Raw genomic sequence first — 22,709 nt, forward strand, 5'->3', positions numbered from 1 at the left:
TTGCACAAGGATTTATAAGGGGAATTATAATTGATAAACATGGGCTGTTTGAGCCTGGACTGTAAGAAATTTAAAAAGGTCATGCTCTTTGATTAAGGCATGGTTGTCTATGTGTGCAACCTTTGGAGGTACCCAAAGATCTTTTTTAAAATCTCACAAATGCATATACATAACAAAAGATACTTGTAAATACCAACATGCAAAGACTGGCTAAATCTTTAACAAAAGTATCTGATGTCTATAATCACCTAGGCATGACATAGAATAGTTGCCTGAAAAAAGGGGGAAAAACTCAATAAATGTGGACTAAGGTAAAATTATGTATTCCTAAAACAATGCAAAGTTGGGATTGCAGTAGTGACAATTTTGGGCCACCCAATTGTCACAACCCTATATATGAGTACTGGCACTTTTTAAACATAAAAGCACTGAATATAGAACATGCTAAGTGACACATTGTAATCAGGTCCTTCATAAATGGTCCAGCTCTATTTTCTTAACCGTTAATCCAAGGGATTATTATTTTGCAGGGTTGCAGAAAGGAAGTTTGGGACCCAGAACAAAACATAGTCTTAGGGCTCTATTTTTGCAACATGCCCTCCTTCTTCAAATACTCAGTACATATAACATGTTTAAGTACATGGGATATCTACATAACAAATATCAATATATCAGACATAGCCCCATCTATGGATACTTAAATCCAGATACTGAAGCTATAAACAGATAAGACAGATCTTTCTACAAACCTCAGCAAAGCCCCAGGCTTGCAGAAACAACTGAAATGTAAACAAGCAAACAAATATTGGGGGGTTAACCCCCCCATAACAGAAGTTGTACATGTACCTTTAAGAAATGAATGCCCTCTAAGATCTCAGCAGCCACTGTGAGTCTTGCTAGGCAACCGCAACAATATTGCCAGCCTTCAAGCCTTGGTTTCTGTTAGTAAAAGGCAGGGGAAGGAGGCAGAACCCTTTCCAAGGCTAGATTGACCTCTCACTCTACCCCTACTCTCCTCCCTCATCAGGGCCAGGGCCAGCAGTAACTACTGGGAAACTCGCTACCATGTAATTTGTGTAAATCATTCAGATGTAGTGGTGGCTACAACTTGAAGCCACACAACTTGCCTGCGTCCAGTGGCAGCCTCTATACAACTTGTGTATCTTGGCTGGGACCAGCAACCACACAACTCACCAGAGTGACTTGATACTGCACGACTTTTTCAACTTGGCCACATTGCTCCAAGGGAGTGGCTGCCAGGGGGAGGGAAGAAGGGAACACTGAGAACCAAAGTGGTGTACTGATAAGACTGTGAAACTAGGACCATGGAGACCAAGGTTCAAATCTGCCCTGTAAGCTTGCTGGGTGACCTTGGGCCAGTCTCTCTCATCCTAAGCTACCTCACAGGCTTTGGATCTTCATTTTGGAGAAAGGTGGGGTGTAAATGAAGTAAATAAATAATAAAGTTGAAGATGGGACAAATAAAAGAAAGGTTGGTTGGTGGTGGGAAGGAGAAGAAAGCAAGGAAAGGGGAGAAGATATGGAGGCTGCCAGGAGAGAGAGAAAGAAGAAATAATTTGGGGAAGGGGATACAGGGAGAAAAGTGACCCCTAGAAGGTAGTGAGGGTTCCTCACTTGTATTATGACACCGATGACATCTTCCCCTTCTCTTTCCGAGGGGTGGGTGTCCATTGCTCCATGTGAGCAAGTGGCTGGCTTGGGGTGTTCGGGAGGGGATGCTGGGGCCTGTGCCGCCACTGGCAGGTGCCCAAGGACTTCTGGCAGGACTCTGACCCTTTAAGGGGGGGGTGCCGCTCACATCAAGCCAGCACCACTGGCCGTGCCCCTTTATGCCTCTGGGCTCTGATGGGTGCTTGGCTTGGCCCCCATGCCAGGCGGCCCATAGTTGGCTTTGACCACCCTGTCCAACAGAGCCCTGCCACCTTGCCACAGTACCGCCAAGGAACACTGCGGTGCAGTTGCTGGGGATGTTGACGCAGCTGTGGCCACTTAAAGACAGTTACCAACATTTATTTCCTGCTGGCCGCCATGTGAACCTTTATTCAAATCGAGCAAGCTTTTTTCAAATTATTTAACAGAACTTTTAGATCCAGGGTTAAGGAGAGCATTTACAATGGCACGATTTCAAACGATGCCTTCAGCGCCTGGATGTGGGAGCGGGAGCTGAAGGATTAGAGGAAAGGAGCCCCTGAATTTTGTAGTGAATCCCACACCATAAGAGAGCATAGTGGATACAGTAGTTGTGGGTTCCAACTATTTGACCATGGGTTGTGGGTTCTGACTATTTGATTATTCTGACTGTGCGTTCACATGAGCTTTGGAAGTGCTACGGCTCAACAGCAGTGTCAGTCCATTTCATGCTGGAACCTTCCTTGTGGTTTGCCTGTCTTCCCCCCACCCTGGGGCCAGAGCCAAATTGTTTGGATGTTTTAACCAGAAAATCAATTGCAGTGCCTGGTTGTTGTAGGGCTCCGGCCCTTTTGGTTTTTTCTTTTCTTTTCCTGTTGTTATAGGCTTAGTTTTGTGAGTTTTTGCTGCAATTTCCATTGTTATTTGATTTTGTTTTTATTGTTTTATAGTATTTTGAAATTAAGCCCTTTGTTCAAACATATATTGGTAAATAAACAGTTAATTATTTTTTTAAAAAAGGATGCCTTCAGCTTATACCCATGGTAGATATAAAAAAATCCTGCATAATCTAAGGTTTGTCCCTGCTCCATGGGTTCAATAGAGGACCTCCCACAGAATCTGTTCAGTTGCCCACTTTATGACTTCATTTGCTTCAAATTAACCCAGCATATTCCATATGTATTAGATACAGTTGAAAGTCAAGTTTGGTTTTTAATGGCAAACGTTAATTCTAAGATCATGCTTAGTGTGGCTTTTTTTATTATGTTAGTGTCTAAATTAAGGAAGAAATTTGTTGAAAATTAGGAACCAAAGTTGTCATAGCAAGAATATTTTAGAGGAACTATAATGTTAAATCAGTAATAATATGTGTAAATGTGATTGTTTGTAACATTCTAAAACTTTTATTCAATGTCACTCTGGATGTTGTGGGTAAAATATCTTGTGAGTGTAATATATCTTGTATGGTTTTAATCTGATTATTGTTAAGGTCTGTGACTAAAACATTAAAAAAATGGATTGAACCCTACAGGAAGTGGACTAGCAATGCCATAGTTACAGCATGGTTGGCTACTGCAACACAGGCACACCTCAGAATTGCTCTGCCTGCTATTGTTTTAAATTGAGCTGTTTAGATAAAACAACCCTTTTTAATTAAAAAAAATGGTAAATACTCCAATGTTTGCATTTTCCTTAAAGCAAAATTAGAAGAACATTAAACCATTGTCTGAAGTAATTTATCTGCTGATTTCCTGTTCTTTTTAAATTTCTAGTACAGACAACAAAGCTTCCTTGGATACAATTTTTCCCCCCTTCATTCCTCTTTTAAGACATCAGTCTCATGTTAAGATTACTTTGGATTATTAAATGTTTCTTTTAAGCTTTTCATATAATACCCTTATAAAGAGATAATTATTGATACTGTGACAAGCTGTAAAAAATATGGATTTCAATTTTCCCTCCCTTCTCATTTGAAATGATGTGAAAAGTATTTTCTGACAATGGCTATTTAGGTATGACAAAAGGTGAAAGTCCCAAAGTTCCTTTCAAGCACATTATTAGACATATGTATATTAAGTGTATGTTTCTATAAAAATTAGTTGGTACACAACCTCTTGTAACTGCACAGTGTTAGTTGTTGAAACAGAAATGGCTTGATTCTTTTAAAAAAACAGCAGAAATACTGTATTCTCCAGAGTTTAGTGATAGGATTGTCTTTACAATAGAAAGGTAATGTTATAATTTTCAGAGCTTCACAGAGAACAAAGAAACCCCTCTAACCTCTTACTGAAAAGAACTCTACTCTTCAGCAATGATAAGCAAAGATTTGAAGGTATCTGACACTCCAAATCCTATTCTTTTGTAAATCTTTGCTTTATACAACATTTTCAACCATGTTATATTAGATTTTTCGAAGGATAATCAATAGGCATGATGTATAACTGAAAGCACTCTTCAAAGCAAATCTCTTCCAGAAGGCAGAAACAAAAGCCCAGGTTTTCTGCTGAAAATCTAGTCTCAGCAGTGGAGGGGGGCAAAAGCCGTCAGGGAGCAAATTAAAAAGCCAATTCTAACCACGGCACTCCTTGTTGAAAGTAAAAGTCACCCTGAGCCTGCTGTAACTTATTCCAGCTGGCAACAGTCCCTTAGGAATCCTATTGCAAATTGGGAGTGCTTAAGCACAGCAGCTACGTGGAGAGAATCTCTACATGGCTTCAGAGGGCTACTTTCTGGGCTCTTGGCACCTCCAGATTAGTGAGTAAAAAGGGGGGAGTAGAGATCCTCTGGGGGATATGATTCAAAATTTAAATCATGTGCAAATGCTAAATCTGTTCAATTGGTATGACATTTTCAAAGGCATTAATAAATGTACTAACCATACAGTGATAGAGAACTATACAGCTATGTCTGTGCTGGATTGCTGTTACAAACTGAGCTCAGTTCAAAGTGCTGGTGATGACCCATAAAGCACGTCAATGGCCTGGGTCCAGCATATCTAAGAGTTTCTACTCATATGTTCCAACATGGCTTTCATGATTGACCGGAAAGGCCTTATTAAGTTTGCTGTCTATGCTCTGAGTCAGGACTGCAAGGATATGCAGAGAGGTCAGCTCTGGAACTGAAGACTCAGAAGGAATGTGGTGCTAGAATACTGAAGTCACAACATTTTTAAAGTGTCTCTTATGAGAAAAAAACCCGAAGGCAGAAGACTAGCACAGCAGGAAGAGGGCTTGGATAGAATACCTGGCATCCCCAATGTACTAGGGTTATTATATTTTACTCTTTTTACTTACCAGGAGTAAACGTTGGGAAATGTTAAAAATGACACCCACACCTATAATCAGAAGTACAGTGGCAACAGTCTATTTTTGTCACCTCAAGATGTCCAGCAAAAAGTGGGATGGGGCAAGAAGGAATTTAATCAGTGTAACTGGATAATCTTTAACCCTTCAGATGAGGTAGGGCAATAGGATGAACAAATATGCAGACATTTAGTGGTGTCTCTCATGATTTATAGTGACTCATCACATCTTCACGGGGAGGTATTTTTCCAACCCAGATAGTTGGCCTTTGGCCCTAGTTCATATCTGCAATGAGGGGTGTGGTGGTTGCATGAAACACAGCCATGAGAAGGGTGCTTTGCATGACAAGCTCTTTGTGTGTAGTAGCTCCCGTGGATTAAACGAACTGTATACATCTGTGCTATGTGGAATCAAAATCTATGATACCAGAAAACACAACAATGTCCTGCTTTTGTTGTTTACCAGCTATATGCTCCTGAAGGACTTTGGCAGCGGTGCATACTCCTACTGCCGTACAAGATGATGGACCATCTCCACAACTGCTTTTCTGGTACTTCCGTCATTTTTAAAAAACTCTTCTTAGTTCGGTGAAGGATGAAGAAAGTGATATAGTGAGGTTGGTGAGATTAAAAAAAAACCATGTTTAATATCAGTCATGCTGTCTTTTAACTTTGTCTAGAAGTCAATGGGACAAGGGGCCCTGGGCCCAGGATTCACAGCTGAGAAAAAAATAAGGTACAGAACATACCTTTCCCACCAGGTCAACAATTTTGGGCACAGGCTTTCCTTTCTGATGCCTTGTAGTTGAAGAACTCTGTCCTTCCCAATCTTGAAGCTCCTCTATGCTCTGCAGATAAAGCAAAGCTCTTAGCCCAGTGCAGTAATCTTCAATCACAGTAAAATCTTGATTCTGTATGGCACTGCACACCTAGAACAGAGAACATAAACTTACGTTACTTCAAGAAAGTTGTCTTAACTGGTATTTGAGACAGAATATCCAGAACTCAGATGATCAAAGACTAGGGTTGTGAAAACAAATTCGGTAAATTTCGGGTTCGGGTTTATTAGGCCCAATTTTTTTCTGTAAACCCAGAATAAGCCAAATACCCATGCTGGTAAATTTCAGTATTCGGCTTATTTCGGGTTTGCTGAAAAATTTGGGCCCATTATAGTGTATGGGGATTTATTTCAAAGCTCCTGGGGGACAATTTTGGAGGTAGAGTCCCCAAATTTGCAGCGTGGCTGCAAGGGACTTTCCTTCGACTGTCACCAAAGTTTGGTAAACTCTGGCACGGGGGTCCAATTTTATGGGCTCACAATGGGGTCCCCCATCCTCCAGGCATTTGTGAGCCGAGCTGTCCATCAATTTTCAGGTTCAGAAGTTCAGCGTTGCCAAAGACTGCCAGAAAGAGCTGATTGCCAGGCTGGTGGTGCCTCAAAGTCTGGGGGCTGCCTTCGTTTCTGGGGTGCATAGCATGATGTCCATGCAAATGAGCTTCCAAATGGAGGAAAAAGGCTTAAATGCAAGAGAAATAAGGCATGGAAAACATTTCTTTTGGTAGCAATGACAACTTGTGAATAGTCCTTTATTACGGTCATCAACAATCTGATTTCAAGATTGATTTCAAGATTCCCTGTCTCTGTGCAGGGAAATAAAGCCTCTACTTGGGGCAACCTTCTTTTTGAAAGCAGGTTTTCATGGGGGGAGGGGTTGTGATATCGGAGCCAGCCGAAGACTTGACCACAGGGGCTGTCTGAAGGAGCTTGCTCATCCATGTGGATGAAGAAATCTCCTTCAGAAAACGTGGTGTGAGCAGCTGTTGAAGCTGGCTCTTTTTAGTTGGAGGGTATATCCCTCCGGACAGGACTTGGTGACCCCTGTCTTTTAAAAAAACATGCTTGATCCAGGTCAACCCACTGAAAGGTTGGTCAGACCAAGTCGGCTTCAATTACACAATTCCCATCTCAAAAGGGCCCCAACTATGGGGCCCTAACAAAACCAGTAAAAAAAAAGACAGAAAAATGGGAGAAAGCACAGAGCTTTCAGCTATTCGCCTCTGAGCAAAGGCCAAATAATTATTCAGCTTTTTTGGGAAGCGCCTATTTGGCTTCAGCTTTATCCCCAAGTTTTGGTGTTCAGTAAACCCAAAACCTAAATGAAGCCAAAACGACTAATTTTGGATTTATTTTTGATTCGGGTTTATTGATATACACAACCCTATGAAAGACTATAGATAGCTGGTATCTGTATAGTTTTCTGAGGCATCAATTAATCATGGATGGTTTTAATAGCCGTAGCTCTTTATATTAAGATACTTTGCTATGTAAGATACTTTGAAACAGTTCAACGGAAAGAGGCACTCCATACCATTCTTTTATTTTCTTTTGCATTTTATGATTTGATAGTTCAGTGGTCAAAATTCATCATTTTAGTGAAAATTGTCTGAGAATTCTGAATCTTTGTTGCCACCATGATTGCTGTCCAGCTCATGTATTAGGACACATTCACTTGTAATAAGGTAAATAAATGGAACCTGTTTCTGAGATAGGGTTAAGCATTCCATGGTAGATCAAGTTAGGAGCTTAGGGTTCTCCTGGACCCAACCTTGCAAATGGAGGAGTAGGTCGGTGCTGTTGCTAGGAGCACCTTCTTTCAATTACATCTTGCTTGTAAGCTGACCCTTTATCTAGATGCCTAGCTACACTAAGCCATTATAACATAACCACCAGATTGGACTATTTTAACACAATCTATAAAGTGCCTTTGAAGATTTCTCATTCCAATAGATACAAATTTGGCAGCAAATCTCCTCTCCAGGGTCAGCCACTGTAAACACATAACCAGGGTTGCTTCTTAGCTGGTAAATGGCAAGGGACTTCCATGCAATGCTCCCTGTCCCCATCATTGCTCAATGGAGCAGCAGGGGGGAAATGGGGAGAAGCACATGGAAGTAAATTCTGGTTTCAGAACAGGAAGTGATATCATAACACTCTAGGAATTTCAAAAATCTCTAGTTTTACTGAAGAGATTTTGAAATTCCTAGAGTATCATGTCATTCAAGAGGTCTCGCTCCCCCCATGTTCCTGGGTATTAAATAAATAAATAAAATAAGTATGAACATGGTTAGGATTAAATGGTGACATACTACTATATGTCTTAAACAAAATAACTTCCAGCTTCAGATGTCAGCTTGAATCAACTTTTACTATCTATCTACCTTGTTATTCTGATCTAGCATGGAAAATGAACCATGGGATGCAGCCCTTGCTATGAAAATCTAACAATGTGGCATCCAAATGTTATCCAGATTCCAACTGCAATGTAGTACTAACAAAGAACTACAATTATCATAAACAAAGCACCTACTATAGATTGATAAATATGAAATTAATGATCAACTGCTCTAAGGGATCTCTCTTTCTTACACACACCGCATCTCACAATGTAAAATTAGCTCACACAACTGATCAAATCCTCAGTAAACTTATCTAAGTTTTATTCATGGTGTTATATACCATCTTACAAGTTGTTGTTCAGGTGGGGAAAGTACGTATTATCTTTTGAAATACTGTATACTACAGCTGTGCAGGAAGAAACAAGGAATAAGTATAAAATATGCACAAGAACATTTCCTATGCAGCCCATTTACATTCCACAAAATCTGTTTCTCTGGAGGAACAGTGTGAGCATTAATTAGGTCTGTTATGCTTTCCATAGATGGTCTCTCTCTCTCTCTCTCTCTCTCTCTCTCTCTCTCTCTCTCTCTCTCTCTCTCTCTCTCTCTCTCTCTCTCTCTCTTTCCTGAACAATTATAGAGAACACCATTATAATTTCCTCCTCCTGATGCTTTATTTAAATTTCTTTGTTTGCTAAGGGTTTCTAGTTTTTAAACATATGAGTATCTTTTTTTAGCTATTCAGAAAAGAAAGGAAGCATTGAAAACGCTGGTAACTCACACTGGTTTATATAATTTAAACCAAACCAGATTTGGTTGCTGAAGCCCTACACTATTTTGACACAACGTATGCAGGTTAATACACAAGCGCATTGCTGTTCTGATCTTATAAATAATGTGACTTTTAATGTGCATCACCTCATTCTGATCACAGGAACTGAAACGACACCAGAATGCACTAGAGATTATCACAGAATCACAAAGACTATCCAGTCTAATACATCAGTATTAGTGCATCAGTGCATATCACCAAACTGTCCCTGCCAGATTGAGAACCCTTGGACTGCTAGACAAAATCTAGAAAAGGTGAGTGGGAATAAGGGGGAGGCAGCAACAAGCAAGAGACAATAAGGTACTCAGGACAGCTCCCAGGGTCAGAAGGAGTTGATCTGCCACAGTCCTAAAACCAAGCTGGTCTTAATTACTGACAGAGTCCCAGCCTTCAAGAAAGAAAGAAGGGATTTAAAGGGGCTATGCTGCGGCCCGAAGCAATGCAATGCACCACTCAACAGCCTTAGTGAGAACTTCTCTACAGAGGCGTTTAGGAAAGTGAAAGCCAGAATGGTGAAGGGTAGTTTGAGAGTAGGCTCTGGGGGATTCAGGTTCAAATCCTCATACTGCCATGATGCTTGCTGGATAACCTTGAGCTGATCACTCTGTCCTTCAACCTGATCTACCTTGCAGCATTGTTGTGAGGACAAAATGGGGCAAGGAGAGTGAGGTTCCTCACCCTGAACTCTTTAGAGAAAGAGAGGGATTAAAATGTACTTGATAGATTGACAGAATAGCCTAGAGTGGTTAGAATCAGACCTCACTCGAAAAGTCTGAGGTGCAGAATTGGTAAATAGATAACATACATGGCCTCTTCCTGGGAAAAATGATAGGGACTTCTTCCTCTGATTGTTCAATGTATTCATGAGCAGTCAGTTTCATGGGCAGCTGATACCAGCTTAATGTCATTATCAGAGGGGACTGGGTTTACAAACCATCACATAATTGCTATCCTATTAGTTATCCAACCACCAAGGTTGCCACGTCTTAATATGGAGATTCACCTACACACTGAAATACTGAGGTGAGAGAATAAACTGTTCTTTTCCTATCAGCCACACTGGACCCCTTCACCCAGTCAGTGTGCAAAATTCCATGTGGATGCTGTCAATTTCTGTACATTCTCATGCCAGCATGAGACCATGGGGCATTTTTCACAGTAGATTTTGCTTCTGTTTTGCCACGGACTAAAAAAAACAACAACACGATTTAAATATTTTTTTCATGGCCGCGATTTATCCCCGTCAATTATCTGTAGTTTTGATTTTTCATGGGAACAAAGTACGCTGTATTTGACAATGGTTTGGTCTGTCCCTTTTGCAGGAGGCCTCCCCTTCCAATAGGCTCATTGTTTATGCCTGCCCCCAGCTCCGCCCCAACTCCGCCCAGCAGATTACCTCGTGCGGTTCATCAGCCCCAGCGCAAAAAACAAGCACCAGTCCCTCTGGTCTCCTCCATTTTTCTTCCACCCTCGCTCTGTTCTGCTTTTGGAACAGTCAGATTCCAAATTGGGGGGGGGGCAAGGCAGCGCTTTCCTCAAAGCATCCCTCTATTTTCTACAGGTGTGGAACCCATTGCCCTTTAATGACAGACAGGATTGGGGAATCCATGTGCCCAGAGAAGTGTTTAGCTGAAAGTGGGAATGGCGGGGTGGGGGGAGAGGAAAGAAGGCCCCTGGATTGCGCGCCGGCCATGATCCGGCCACAGTGCATTGAGAGAGAGGAGGGAGATAAGAGCAGGCTGGCCGCCCCTGTTCAGAAGAGTGATGGGAGGGAGTTTTGCCTTGGGTTTTCCGCTCTCAGGATTTACATTTTTCCCATCCGATTTCTCAAAAATCCCCCCTCCCCTCTGGGGCAGAGGGGCCAACAGCCCCTTCCCTTGAACATCCCCCCACGGGTCCAGCTGCCCTAGACTGAGCTGCCACCACCACCACCCCCAGCGCGCGAGGAGCACATGGCGTGGCCCCGCCGGTCTCCCCCTGGAGCCTTTCGTCCGACGTCCCCCTGGGCTTGGAGGTGTGGGCCCAGCTCCAAGGCCCATCCCGGGCAAGGGGCGGGGAAGGCATGCGGGGATGGAGGGAGAGAAGTGCCAGGATTCTAGACAGGCAGGCAGGCAGCAAAAGGGGCGGTATTCTTGTCCGAGCACGAAACTCCCCCAGCCAATCACTGTTTTTGGGGGAGGAGAAAGGAGACGTCCCGGGGAGTGAAGCAAACATTTTTTCATGGGCATCCGAGCAACAAAACACACGTCCACAGGAAAGATCGTCTCAAAAGTGGTTTGGATTGCCTCTCTTTTAATGTGGCTTATTTTGCTCAGTGGGGGAAAAGACGGATCTGCAGTGAATAACCAAAATTTGACTCCGACGCAAATCAGCGTCGAAACAGCAGCAAATCTCTGTGAAGAATACCCCCATGTGTGCAACTGCTGGTCAACTGACAATAATCTCAACATACAAATAAGCAAATGACAAAATTTGACTTTGTACAATGTTTGTTCCCATTTGCTGTCTCCGTACAACACCAAAACAGTGATGTCTCTATGTACTGTATTTAGCCATGATGACATGAGATCAAAGTGAGTTCTGAAGTGGCTTCCTGGCAATCAAGACAGCAGCTTCTTTCATCTGAGCTGTTACGGTGGCAGCACATTTTGTGCAGATCACAAACACTGCTTTCTGCCATCATTTTTCCTTTCTCTGCTGAAGTGATAACATTCTAGCATTCACAAGGATGCCATCTTGCTTTCTCAAAAAGGGGGTGACATGTTAGCTTTGCTGCTGAACTGCATAAGATTGCTAAGTCAAAGAATTTTCAAAATTAAGAAGTCAGTCTTTGACTTCATAGTTCCTAATTTTCGACCATATAAATGGAAGAAGCAACAAAACTCTGGACTCAGAAATCTTTGAAAGTTCCTGCATAAGATATGTTGTTTTGCATTTTTTACTTTTAATCTGGCTGATTTGGCTTTGAAACCAGTAGTACGAAATGTAAGCAAAAATGTTTGTAACCTCTTTGATCTTGTATTATGTGTGTTAGCCATGTAGGACGACAGTGTGGCTTATAAATATTTTTAATGACTGAATGACTGACTGACTGACTGACTGAATGAAATACATTGGTCCTTCTTTTACTTGTTTTCAGTTTAAACTCTCAAGAGAAACATATAATAATTAAACTCTTTCTTTGGTGTTACAAAATAATAGGGTGATAAAGCCCTATTTGGTACCTCAGCAGATAAAGATGTACCTAATTCAGAGGAATTCTTTTCTGTAGAAATAGTCCAGATGAAGGGTGAAATCCAGGTATCTTTGCGGCAATCTCTCCCCCCAGTCCCTTCCAAGCCTAGGAAAATTGATTCTCAGGGCCACAGGACCCACATGCACATGTGGTTCAGGAGTTGCACCGAGGATGGGGAAAGAAGTGAAATACTGCCTCCTGCCACAAGTGCAGGTCCGCAGACAGAAGAGGAAGACAAGGTAATTTTGTTCCTGTCCTACACCTCAGTGTGGTTCCTTGATTTACAAGGCTATCAGTCAAACCTGGGAAGAAAACAAATAATTAAAGTCTACACATAAGAACTGTCACACACAGTGACACAGTCAACAAGGGATGACAAGAGGCTGGATTCAACAACTCCCTTCCAGTGATTCAGGAGTGTTCCACTGGTGGAAGGAGCCTTGCTCCATTGGAAGAAGGCTTCTCACTTAGCAGAATGGAAATGCTAGATCCTACCTAATAAGAGTCTGGGAATGTTCATTTGAAAAACAGCAGCTTATATCCTACCATTCCTCTCAGCTAAGGGCACAGCCTGCCTCCAGGGCAACTCTACCTCTGGCAGAAGAGTATCTTCTTTTTGAGGAGGCCTCAGTCCTTAGCTGTGTGAAATGGTAGGATACAACCCAATTTGTTAGAACAGTTTTTTCCCACCTTTCCACAAAACATGAGGCAGCTAACAAACAGTATTAAAATATGTTCCTTAAAAACAATAAATTTATACAAAAATTCAAACAACTTCATTAATATCCAACAGCCAAAACATTCCAAAGAAACAGACTAACAGTGCATTCCTAAGGAGAGTTACACCAGTCTAAGCCCATTCATTTCAATGGGCTTAGACTGGAGTAACTCTCCTTAGGAATGCTCTGTAACTCCAGCAGCCAAATAAGCAAATAGCCCCATGTAAAAGCATCACCTTATATACCTTCCTAAACCCCAATAACAAAGATGTCTTTTGGACCTTTCCAGAATGTACATTGCCAGAGGGCAAGGCCAGCAACAACTATGCATAACACTTGGAACAACGTCCTACCAGAATAATAGACAAATCCAAAAATATCTGAATGCTGTCACTGTCAAGCATATTACAATATAAATGAACAGAACTTTTGCTTCTGGTTTTGATTAGTTAAATATCTGAATACATAAATTTATCAATACTTGTTTATATTTATTTGGCAACAATTATATGGTAATGAATATTAAATATAGAACAATATTTGTGATAAGAATATTGTGAAGAGAACAACATTTGCCACTTTTATTGATATGACATGACAGAGGCTCATATAGTTACACGTGGGGTGCAGAAAGTAGACATAGTGGACGTTTTCTCCCTCTCCCATAATATTAGACATTGGGGGCAACCCAAGTTGGTGGGCAATAGGTTCATGACAGACAAAAGGAAATACAATGAGTGATTAAATTGTGGAAATCACTGCCAATGGACTTTAAGAAGAAATCAGTGAACTTTAAGAAGAAATCAGACCAATCCACGGAGGATGGAGACATCAATGGCCACTAGCCATTGGGAGTAAAGGGAGCCTCCATATAAAGAGGAAGCAAACCTCTGAATAGCAGTGTAAAAGGCAGCATCAGGAGAAGGCCTTGGCCTCTGTGCCCTGTTTGTTGGCCCTCCAAGTGATTGCCCTCTGTGTGAAAAACTATGCTGGGCTGGATGGACTACTCGTCTGGTCCAGCAGGACTCTTCACATGTTCTTATTTTTTTATTGGATGACAATAATATCTTATTAGGGTGGATTTTGTGATCGAATATTGGTGTCCTCCCCCAGATAATGACCTGGATGGAAATCTGATAACCAGTCATAGAATGGTGCACACTTTGGAGAGTTTCTCCTCAACCTGTATCCTACAGTGTCTGTGCAGACTAAAAACACTGGGGATGTTTAAGATAATCCTATAGGTGTACATTCCATTACCCTGATATTTGGAGATCCCAGGAAGTCACATTTATATGTTGCAACACAGAAACAAAAACATTTAGAAAAGTTCCTTTGTGAGTATTCCAGCAAACATAAGGCTAGTTTTGATGGGACTCTTACTAATTCCCCCCGCCCCTTGTTGCAACACATGGATATACTACTTTCCCCAGGATTCTGATATTTCAAATCACAAGTACATACAATCTGGTTTTTGACACCTCCCCGCCGCCATCCTCCAATCAGCAAAAAAGAGTACTCTCAGGGCACATTCACACAGCCCAAATAATGAACTTTCAATGCACTTTGAAGGTGGATTTTACTGTGTGAACTGGCAAAATCCACTTGCAAACAAGCGTTAAGGTGCACTGAAAGTGGATTGAAAGTGCATTATTTGGGCTGTGTGAAAGTGTTTATTTCTGCCTCTCCAAATTCTGTGAAATCCAATGCAACATTGTTAGCACAAAATCTCAGGATCTCTAATCAGGAAATTTCTCAGTCCTCATTGTTCCTGTTGTTCAACTGTCCTATTGTAATATTTCACTTCAACCTTCCAAAATATCTAGTTTATTTGAAAGGACCAGAATATACTCAGCATAATCAATAAAGCATTTCCCAGCTTGTATCAATTCAGGTTACATGTATCTGCATGGCATAGCAGGGGTGGGAGTTACTTGCTTAAATGTTCCTTATTTTTTTTGGGGGGGGGGGACTGCCTGCACACAGAAAAATGTCAGGAAGAAGGTTATTATGAACCAATGTCGGCTAATTTTGCATGTAAAAATTTTAAGTGATTTCCCATCTGCAGTCTTACATGATATTTGGGCTGATTCTGCATTGGGCAGGACTGGGTTGGACTGGATGGCCTCTATGGCCCCTTCCAACTCTCTGGTTCTATGATTCTATGATTTAATTTCCAAGTTTTATGACCTGATTCTGAATGTATCCTGTAAGATTGCAGCAATAAAGCCAGCCAACTGAATACCAAAGGAACATCTATCTGAAAACTACCTTAACATGTTTAGACCAAAAATACCAAGAAAAAAAATTCCTATAAAATAAAGAATTTATCTCTTCCTGGTTTATTCAGGATGGATTTACCTTGGTCCACATAGACGTCACTCTTGGCAGACACAAATTTGTAATGAACAATATCATTAAAGTGTTTTTCCATTGAGGAACATTCCTATGAGGCCATATTTTTGTAAGCTGGAAGTCTATCAAAACTAGCTAGCAAAACAATTTTTCTGTCTTGGGACCTCAATTTAGTCCTGGGGTGATTAACCTCTCATCCTACTGAGACTCTTCCTTCAATAGTGCTATATTTTCTTCCCGCTAAAATTGCTTTCGGGCTCCATCAGCTTGGCTATAAGAATTTGTGAACTCAATTTGGTGTCCACGAAAGAAACTTATTTGTGATCTACGAAAGGAGGAAAGTTCTCTGACCCCAAGAATCCTACAGGAATAAAGTAAAAAACCCACTTTCACACTTCCCAAGAGATGGTTTCTCCTTGTCTTTCAATCCAAGATAACAGCTTTCAAGGAGGAGCAGAAAAATGGAGCTTCTTCAAATGTTTTATAAATATATCCAAAAAACATTCAGTAATTTATTTGCTTCTGGAAATACATTCATTGGCCATTCTTTTGAGACAAGACAATCTAAATATGATTGTAAAATATGTACAGTTAACTTGTGGTTAGATACTAAAAACTGACTACAGTTATTTATTTATTTGTTAAATTTATATCCCGCCCCTCCCCGACCAAGGTTGGGCTCAGGGAAGCTTACAACCAATATAAACAAATTCATATACAGTCAATAAATAATCATATAAACACATAAAAATTTAAAATTTCCAATAAAAATCCAGAATTACATATTAACAGATCCAGAGGCGTCAATGAACACATATAAACCCTCAGTCAGGAGAGGAAGGCGGGTGTGCAGATGAACTAGACTTAACTATATAGTAAGCAGAAGCAGGGAGGCCAGTTTTGATAGATAGGCCATAGATAGGCCTGGAGGAACATCTCCGTCTTACAGGCCCTGTGGAACTGAGCTAGGTCTTGCAGGGCCCTGGTCTCATTCGACAGAGAGTTCCACCAGACTCGAGCCAGAGCTGAAAAGGCTCTGGCCCTGGCTGAGGACAACTGGATACTTCTTGGGCCGGGGACCACCAACAGGTTGTTATTAGATGAGTGTAACACTCTCTGAGGGGTGTACACGGAGACACGGTCCTGCAGGTACAATGGTTCCAGACCGTTTAGGGCCTTAAAGTCAGTACCAAAACCTTAAACCTGATCCAGTAATCATTCTGGAGGCAATGCAGAGCACCAGTTGGATGTGGGCTCTCCAAGGGGTCCCTGTAAGGACCCTTGGCGCTGCATTCTGGAGCAGCTGAAGCTTCTGGAGCAGGCCCAATGGTAGCCCTACATAGAGCAAGTTACAGTAGTCTCATCTGGAGGTGACCATTGCGTGGATCACTGTGGCAAGGTCCTGTCGAAACAGGTAGGGCACGAGCTGCTTCACCTGGCATAGATGGAAAAATGCTGTCTTGGCTACATGTGAGACCTGACATATGAACACTACTTTGTGAAGTTAGAACTACAACAGAAATGTGTCCAATGTGAGATATCAGCATGTATCCTACCACTTCCCTAATCAATGTTTGAAGTTGTCTGCTGTCTAAGGAAACTTCTTTAAGTGGATCTCTGGTCAGCTAAAAGAAGGCTCACTTTTAAGAATTCTTTGCCACTATTTATACCAAGGGCCTGAAGGAAATTAAATTGCAACAGACCAACACTCTTTCAGTATTATTGCTGTTGCTGATATTAGTCTGATTAGTTTGGGCTACTCAAAAGCAGCATCAGTCATAGTACACTTCCAAAGCACATTTTTATCCTGTGAACTACTAGAGATCCATTATGGAACAGAATAAAGCACATCCACCTGGAACGTATGTAGTACCATATCTTGTGATAGCCTGCCAAAAGGACAAATGTATTCTTCCAATTCAACAACTAAATGTTCAAAGGATTCTAAAGCTAATCCAGGGCAGGTTCCATATTCAAGAGCTGTTGCTGTGTTTTTTTAAGTGCACACCATATAAAGCAACTCCTTCATTCTATTCCTTTTCCAGTTACAGCTACTAGAAATAATGACTGCAGAATCTTTTTCAAGAAAAGGTCATTTGTGTCAATGGACAGCACACAGAGGATCAGATCACCTGCGGTAATTGCGAATTAATGCTCTACTGCTAATGCATTAACTACACACTATTGATCTACAATTGAATCATATGGGCTGCTGTGAAGTGATTTTTTACTTTAATATTTTTGTGCTTTTATGGCATTTTCCATAATGCATTTTCTCTTTCAACCGGAGTTTTCTATAATTGTATCCATTTTTAATTTCCTACAGTGAGATGACTTCTAAAAATGCATGCCTTTGCCTCAAAAGCCTTTTAAAAAATCTACCAAAGGAAAAGATGTGCCTTGGTGGAGCACATATGTGAAAGAAGAGAGATATGTGAAAAGAGATGAAAGTCTTATTTGTACAAATCAAAGATTCAGGGAAACGAGCTCACATTAAAAAAACAGACGTTGCACAGGAATGCTATACTTTGTTTAATAACATAAGGATTAATTCACTTTTTGTTAAAGTAAAATGAATTTGGAATAATGTATATACAAGAAAATCCAAAGTGCATAATCCTGCTATCTTTGGTTTATTTCTTCTGGCTAAAACAGTGAGGATTTTAATACATATCAAAACTCTTTAAGCTATAGCAATCCTGAGAAAAATACAGCATTAAATACAAGTAATTAGAAAAAAACAGGAATTAACAATGTTTGGAATGTGTCAGAGGTTTAGAGTTAAGGTTTGTCTCACTTTCCCCCCTAACTGTTCAGTCCTAAACGGAATCATACCCTTCTAAGTCCATTGACATCAATGGACTTAGAAGGGTATAACTCTGCGTAGGATTGCACTGTACATCTCCAAGAACATTCTTGTTTAATTAAAATGTTCAATTTGGCTGTCAAATTCATTTAAATTTATTCTGCTTGTATTTGTGCAGTTGCTGATTTTCTGGCTATATTAGCTAGGAAAGATGCTTAGATGCTTTTGAATAGAAAACACCCAAGGAAAACCACAGATAACTTACTGAAGGTCCAGCAGAAACTCCAAGTCAGTGGAGGTGCATCTGTTTTCCACTAGACAAACTACAATGAATCACAATGTTTGGTATTCTTTTTTGAAGTTACAGTTTGCCCTCAATAGGGAAAGTGTACAGCATGATCATCCACCACATCATGAATGATGTGATGCTCCCCACCAGAAAACATTGCATTTAGGGGAGAGTGTGGACAGGATAACACTTACAGAAAACAACGTTGCAAAGGGAGGCGTGCGGACAAAAATTGTAGAATATGATTCCAAGCCTTGCAGATCAACCACATGGAATATCTGGGGTAAGTCCTTTCCTTTTATCCCTTAGAAGCTCCTTGATCCATTGATCTTGAGCGGCATAAATCTAGTGTTTGAGGGATATAAGGACTGAAACAAATCTTGCCACTGACAATGTAGCCTTGGGATCCCTGTCGCTTAGTAGAAAAGGCATTATGTCAGACACAGAGGCATTAGATTTGTATGTTAAAAGGGGGGAGATATAATGTGATCGAAGTTCCTCGTAAAAGCGGCATTCCAAAAGGGCATGAGCTAGTGAATCAAAAGGGCCAGAAGAGCAAGGACAGGTCCTGTCTGGATATGGTATATTCAAAATTCTGCCCTGCATAACCATAGAGGGGTTAGCATTCAATCTAGCTAAACAGAAGGCTCTAGAAAGATGAGGAGCTGTCAAATAATATGTATAATCTGGGGTAAGTGATGCATGCGGAAATGGCCTTTGTATAGGCTCCTTTCTCTCTCTGTGATTATGTCGCACTTGAACATTTATCATTACACTCAGAAACTAGCTGACAAAAAGGAGTAATAATGAACCTGCTCACCTATCTAATCATTCTGACTAACTATACATTAATAAACTAATAAAGACATCATTTTCTGAAGCTGAATCAAAGTCCTAATGCAAGTAGGGTACAAATGAAAGCAGCACTGCAATATATTTCAGCTAATATAACATTTTAATGGAAATCCTTAGAGGCTCGGTGACAAATTGTAGGAAGTTATATACTCCTTTGGTCTGGGTTCAGTTCTAATTAGCAGTCATAAATGAAATCAATGGAACATTCCCTTGTTGATCATTTATATCTGCAGATATAAATACCGCTCCAAATTCAGGATGGCAAAAATGAGAAAAGCTTCTTAGAATAGAAGTGAAATTTCAACCATCATTACTCTTTTTTTCTGTAAACAGGTGAAGTCTGTAGAAAATTACTACACAAAAGTAAGGTTATCTGTGGCTATAAAATTATACAAATGTCTGCTGCATTCCAGTGTGTAGAGCCAAAGTGAGGTAGAATGTCAGACTTAAAGAAGAGATACTTGAGTTAAAACCATGCTCAACAATGAGCGCTTGGGCCAGTCAGTAGCGCTCAACCTCACAGGAATGCTGATAGAATGGGATGACCTCTGTGCTTATGTATTTATTCATTAACATATTTATAGCCAACCTTTCCTTGTTGCTCAAGGCTGCTTACAAGTCACATTTAAAACATTACAGTTTAAAATCAATAGAATACCCTCGCCTCAAAGGGGCTTTAATACATTTTCCCAGAATTATTTTAGAAGCCAGGATTGGCTTCTAAAAGAAGTCAACTCCTCCAGTGGTCAGGAAAAGCACAAGTGATGGCTTTCACACTTCTGAGGGCCCTGTCTGCATCCAAAGGTAATATCAAAAGGAGAAGTGATCTACTTTCAAGTTGGCCTCCAAGTCAAAATGGATGAGAATGATTTTTATCAACAAAGAATCTCCCCAACGAGGGAGCAAATTCACATCACTGACAGAGCTGGACTTAGGTCTTACCAAGTCATGAACCACTTTAAATGACTGAGCTGGGTGAGATTCAGCTGATGCAAGGGTTGCAGAGAAAAAAGCCCTATTCGCTACCATTACTACCATTCCTTAGGCCTGCAGATAGACTCTACGGTATGCTCTGATTAATCCTGAGACTTCCACCAAAATAGTTTTAGTTGTGGACCCACGGGCAAGTGGCTCCAAGGAAAGGGGAAGGAGGAGGAACATCAAATAAACACACATACACTGTACTATTTGGGAAATAAATGGCCACAGCTTTTATTGATCACAACAGAATGGAGCATTGGCAGAAAACCATGGGGGCGGATCCAAGATATCGGGTCACCACTCTGTAACCCGATATATATCGAAAGCATCGATAAACAGCCCAACCACCTGTGGGTACAGCACCAGAGTAGTGCTTAGGTGGCCCCACCAGGACAGGCATCTCTGTGTGGAGCCAGCGCCACCTGGGATTGGAGCACCCAATACAGGCCCCCGACCCCCAGCTCCCTCACAAATCATAGAGCCAGAAGCCTACCAGAGCATGGGAGAGGACATGAAAAACTGATCCTGTTTATGGTACTTCCATAGAACTGGAGAGGCTCTGAAATGTTTGTCACCCTGGTCCTTTGTACGCAGGGTTGGTAAAAAATATCATAAATAAATCATTAACTGTGAATCTTAAATTAATTCTTGAGTCGCTTAAAAGACAGAAATACAGTGGTTACCAGTCAGTTTGCTACTTAAAATGTACTTTAAGTTTTTTCATCACTCCAGATTCTAAAGTATCATTAATCTCAAGATTAATGTTATGTACTGCACTCCAAAATGTTCTCTAATGAGGCATCTAGGGCTTGGTAAGCCACAGTCAGTTAATGACTCTGAAAACTGTGGATCATATTTAGCCTGAGAAAGAAACCTATAGTCCTAAAGCTATAAACAACTTTCAATTTATTTTTTTAACCATAGACATAAGATGGACACATCTGAACCAGAAAGACACGTGCACATGAGTGCACTTTCAATTTTCTTCTCTCATCTGTGAAGCTGATAGATTCAGTTCAAGATGCTCATGATTATCTTTACAACCTTTCGTGACCTGGAGCCTGCATACTCAGAGGACCATCTTTCCTGCTGTAGACTTGTGAACCTGCTTAGATCTGTCCATCAATTTCTCTTAATAATACCACCTTCTTGGCAAGCCTGGTTGACAATCTACTAGCATCTGGCCTTTCTCAAATACTGCCACTCAGTAATGGAATAGTCTGGCTGATACTGGTTTGATGCAACTTAATTTGTAGAGTGGCTAGGGCTGCCAACTGAGAGCTGACAACAACTACAGAGATTTTGGGGATTGCTAGAATATCACAGAGATGAGTGATGTCACTTCTGGTTACAATTCTTTTCTTTTTTTTAGGATGTTGAATGCGTTGTTCAGGCATTTTGTAATTTTAACAAAAACATTGTATGGTGTGTAGGGTTGCCAACCTCCAGGTACCAGCTGGAGATCTCCTGCTATTACAACTGGTCTCCAGCCTATAGAGATCAGTATATCTGGAGGAAATGGCTGCTTTGGCAATTGGACTCTATGGCATTGAAGTCCCTCCCCTCCCCAAATTTAGCCCTCCTCAGGCTCCACCCCAAAAACCTCCCACTGGTGGCAAAGAGGGACCTGGCAACCCTAATAGTGTGTATTGTACAAATTTAAACCACTGAGGAAGACCTCACGGCCAAACCAGATTTGGTTTATATGTATTTTATGTTATTTACCTGATCACAGGAAAGATGCTTGTACGTGTGTGACATCCCCATGTATACAACTGTGATTTTACTGCCACCTCTGAGCCCACATGGACTTTGGAGGTGGCAATGACAAAGAGCTGAATGCTGGGCCCGGCTGAGCCGAGTCCAGCATTCAGCTCTGTGCTGCCTGCTGCCTCCAAGACCCAGCCACCCAGCAAGAAAGTGAGGGGGAGAGAGAGTAAGGGGGAGAGGGAGGGGGGAAAGGGGATTCCCCCCAGTTTAAAAAAAATGGCGGTGGGGCCAAAGCAGCATTATTTGGGATCCAATTTTCGGCTCCCTTAAATATCACCATTTTTTTAGGGATTAAAAAATCCCTGATTTTTTTTTCCGGTTCAGCTTTGCCAAATCCACACCCCTAGTCACCATACCAAAAGGCTGGAAACCATGATATAGCCAACATAATGATATCATGGTTCCACACAGCTCATCAGATTTCTCATGAAGATAAATATGTAAGAGAAGAGCTACCCTGCCATCAGTCAAAATAGGGGAACATTTCTTCCATATTTTGCAGACCCCACAAATTATCACTGAAAGGGGAGTGGGATTTTGTTTAACAACTTGTTTAACAAGTAGTATAATTTTATATGAAACTTGCCTCTCCATTTTGGCCCAGCTTTAGTCATAATGACTGTGTCTCAGAAACAGGTGAAAGGAATCAGGAAAATCCACACTGGGCTTTTCCTTCTTCCTGCTGTAAGGCAAAATGATCAGTTTTATGGTAAAGCACATTTTTTATAAACATATAGGG

General features: G+C 41.1%; 1 protein-coding gene across 1 annotated transcript in view; it reads right to left on the minus strand.

Annotated features, from left to right (window-relative positions):
- The window catches only part of DPYD (dihydropyrimidine dehydrogenase), a 750,022-nt gene that overhangs the window by 86,953 nt on the left and 640,360 nt on the right, over positions 1–22,709 (minus strand). The window contains exon 20 of the mRNA XM_056844741.1: positions 5,701–5,880. Within this exon, the coding sequence (XP_056700719.1) occupies positions 5,701–5,880 (180 nt within the window). The remainder of the gene's footprint in view (positions 1–5,700; positions 5,881–22,709) is intronic.

Source organism: Euleptes europaea, chromosome 2 (assembly GCF_029931775.1).
Source record: "Euleptes europaea isolate rEulEur1 chromosome 2, rEulEur1.hap1, whole genome shotgun sequence".
Classification (NCBI taxonomy): Eukaryota; Metazoa; Chordata; class Lepidosauria; order Squamata; family Sphaerodactylidae; genus Euleptes; species Euleptes europaea.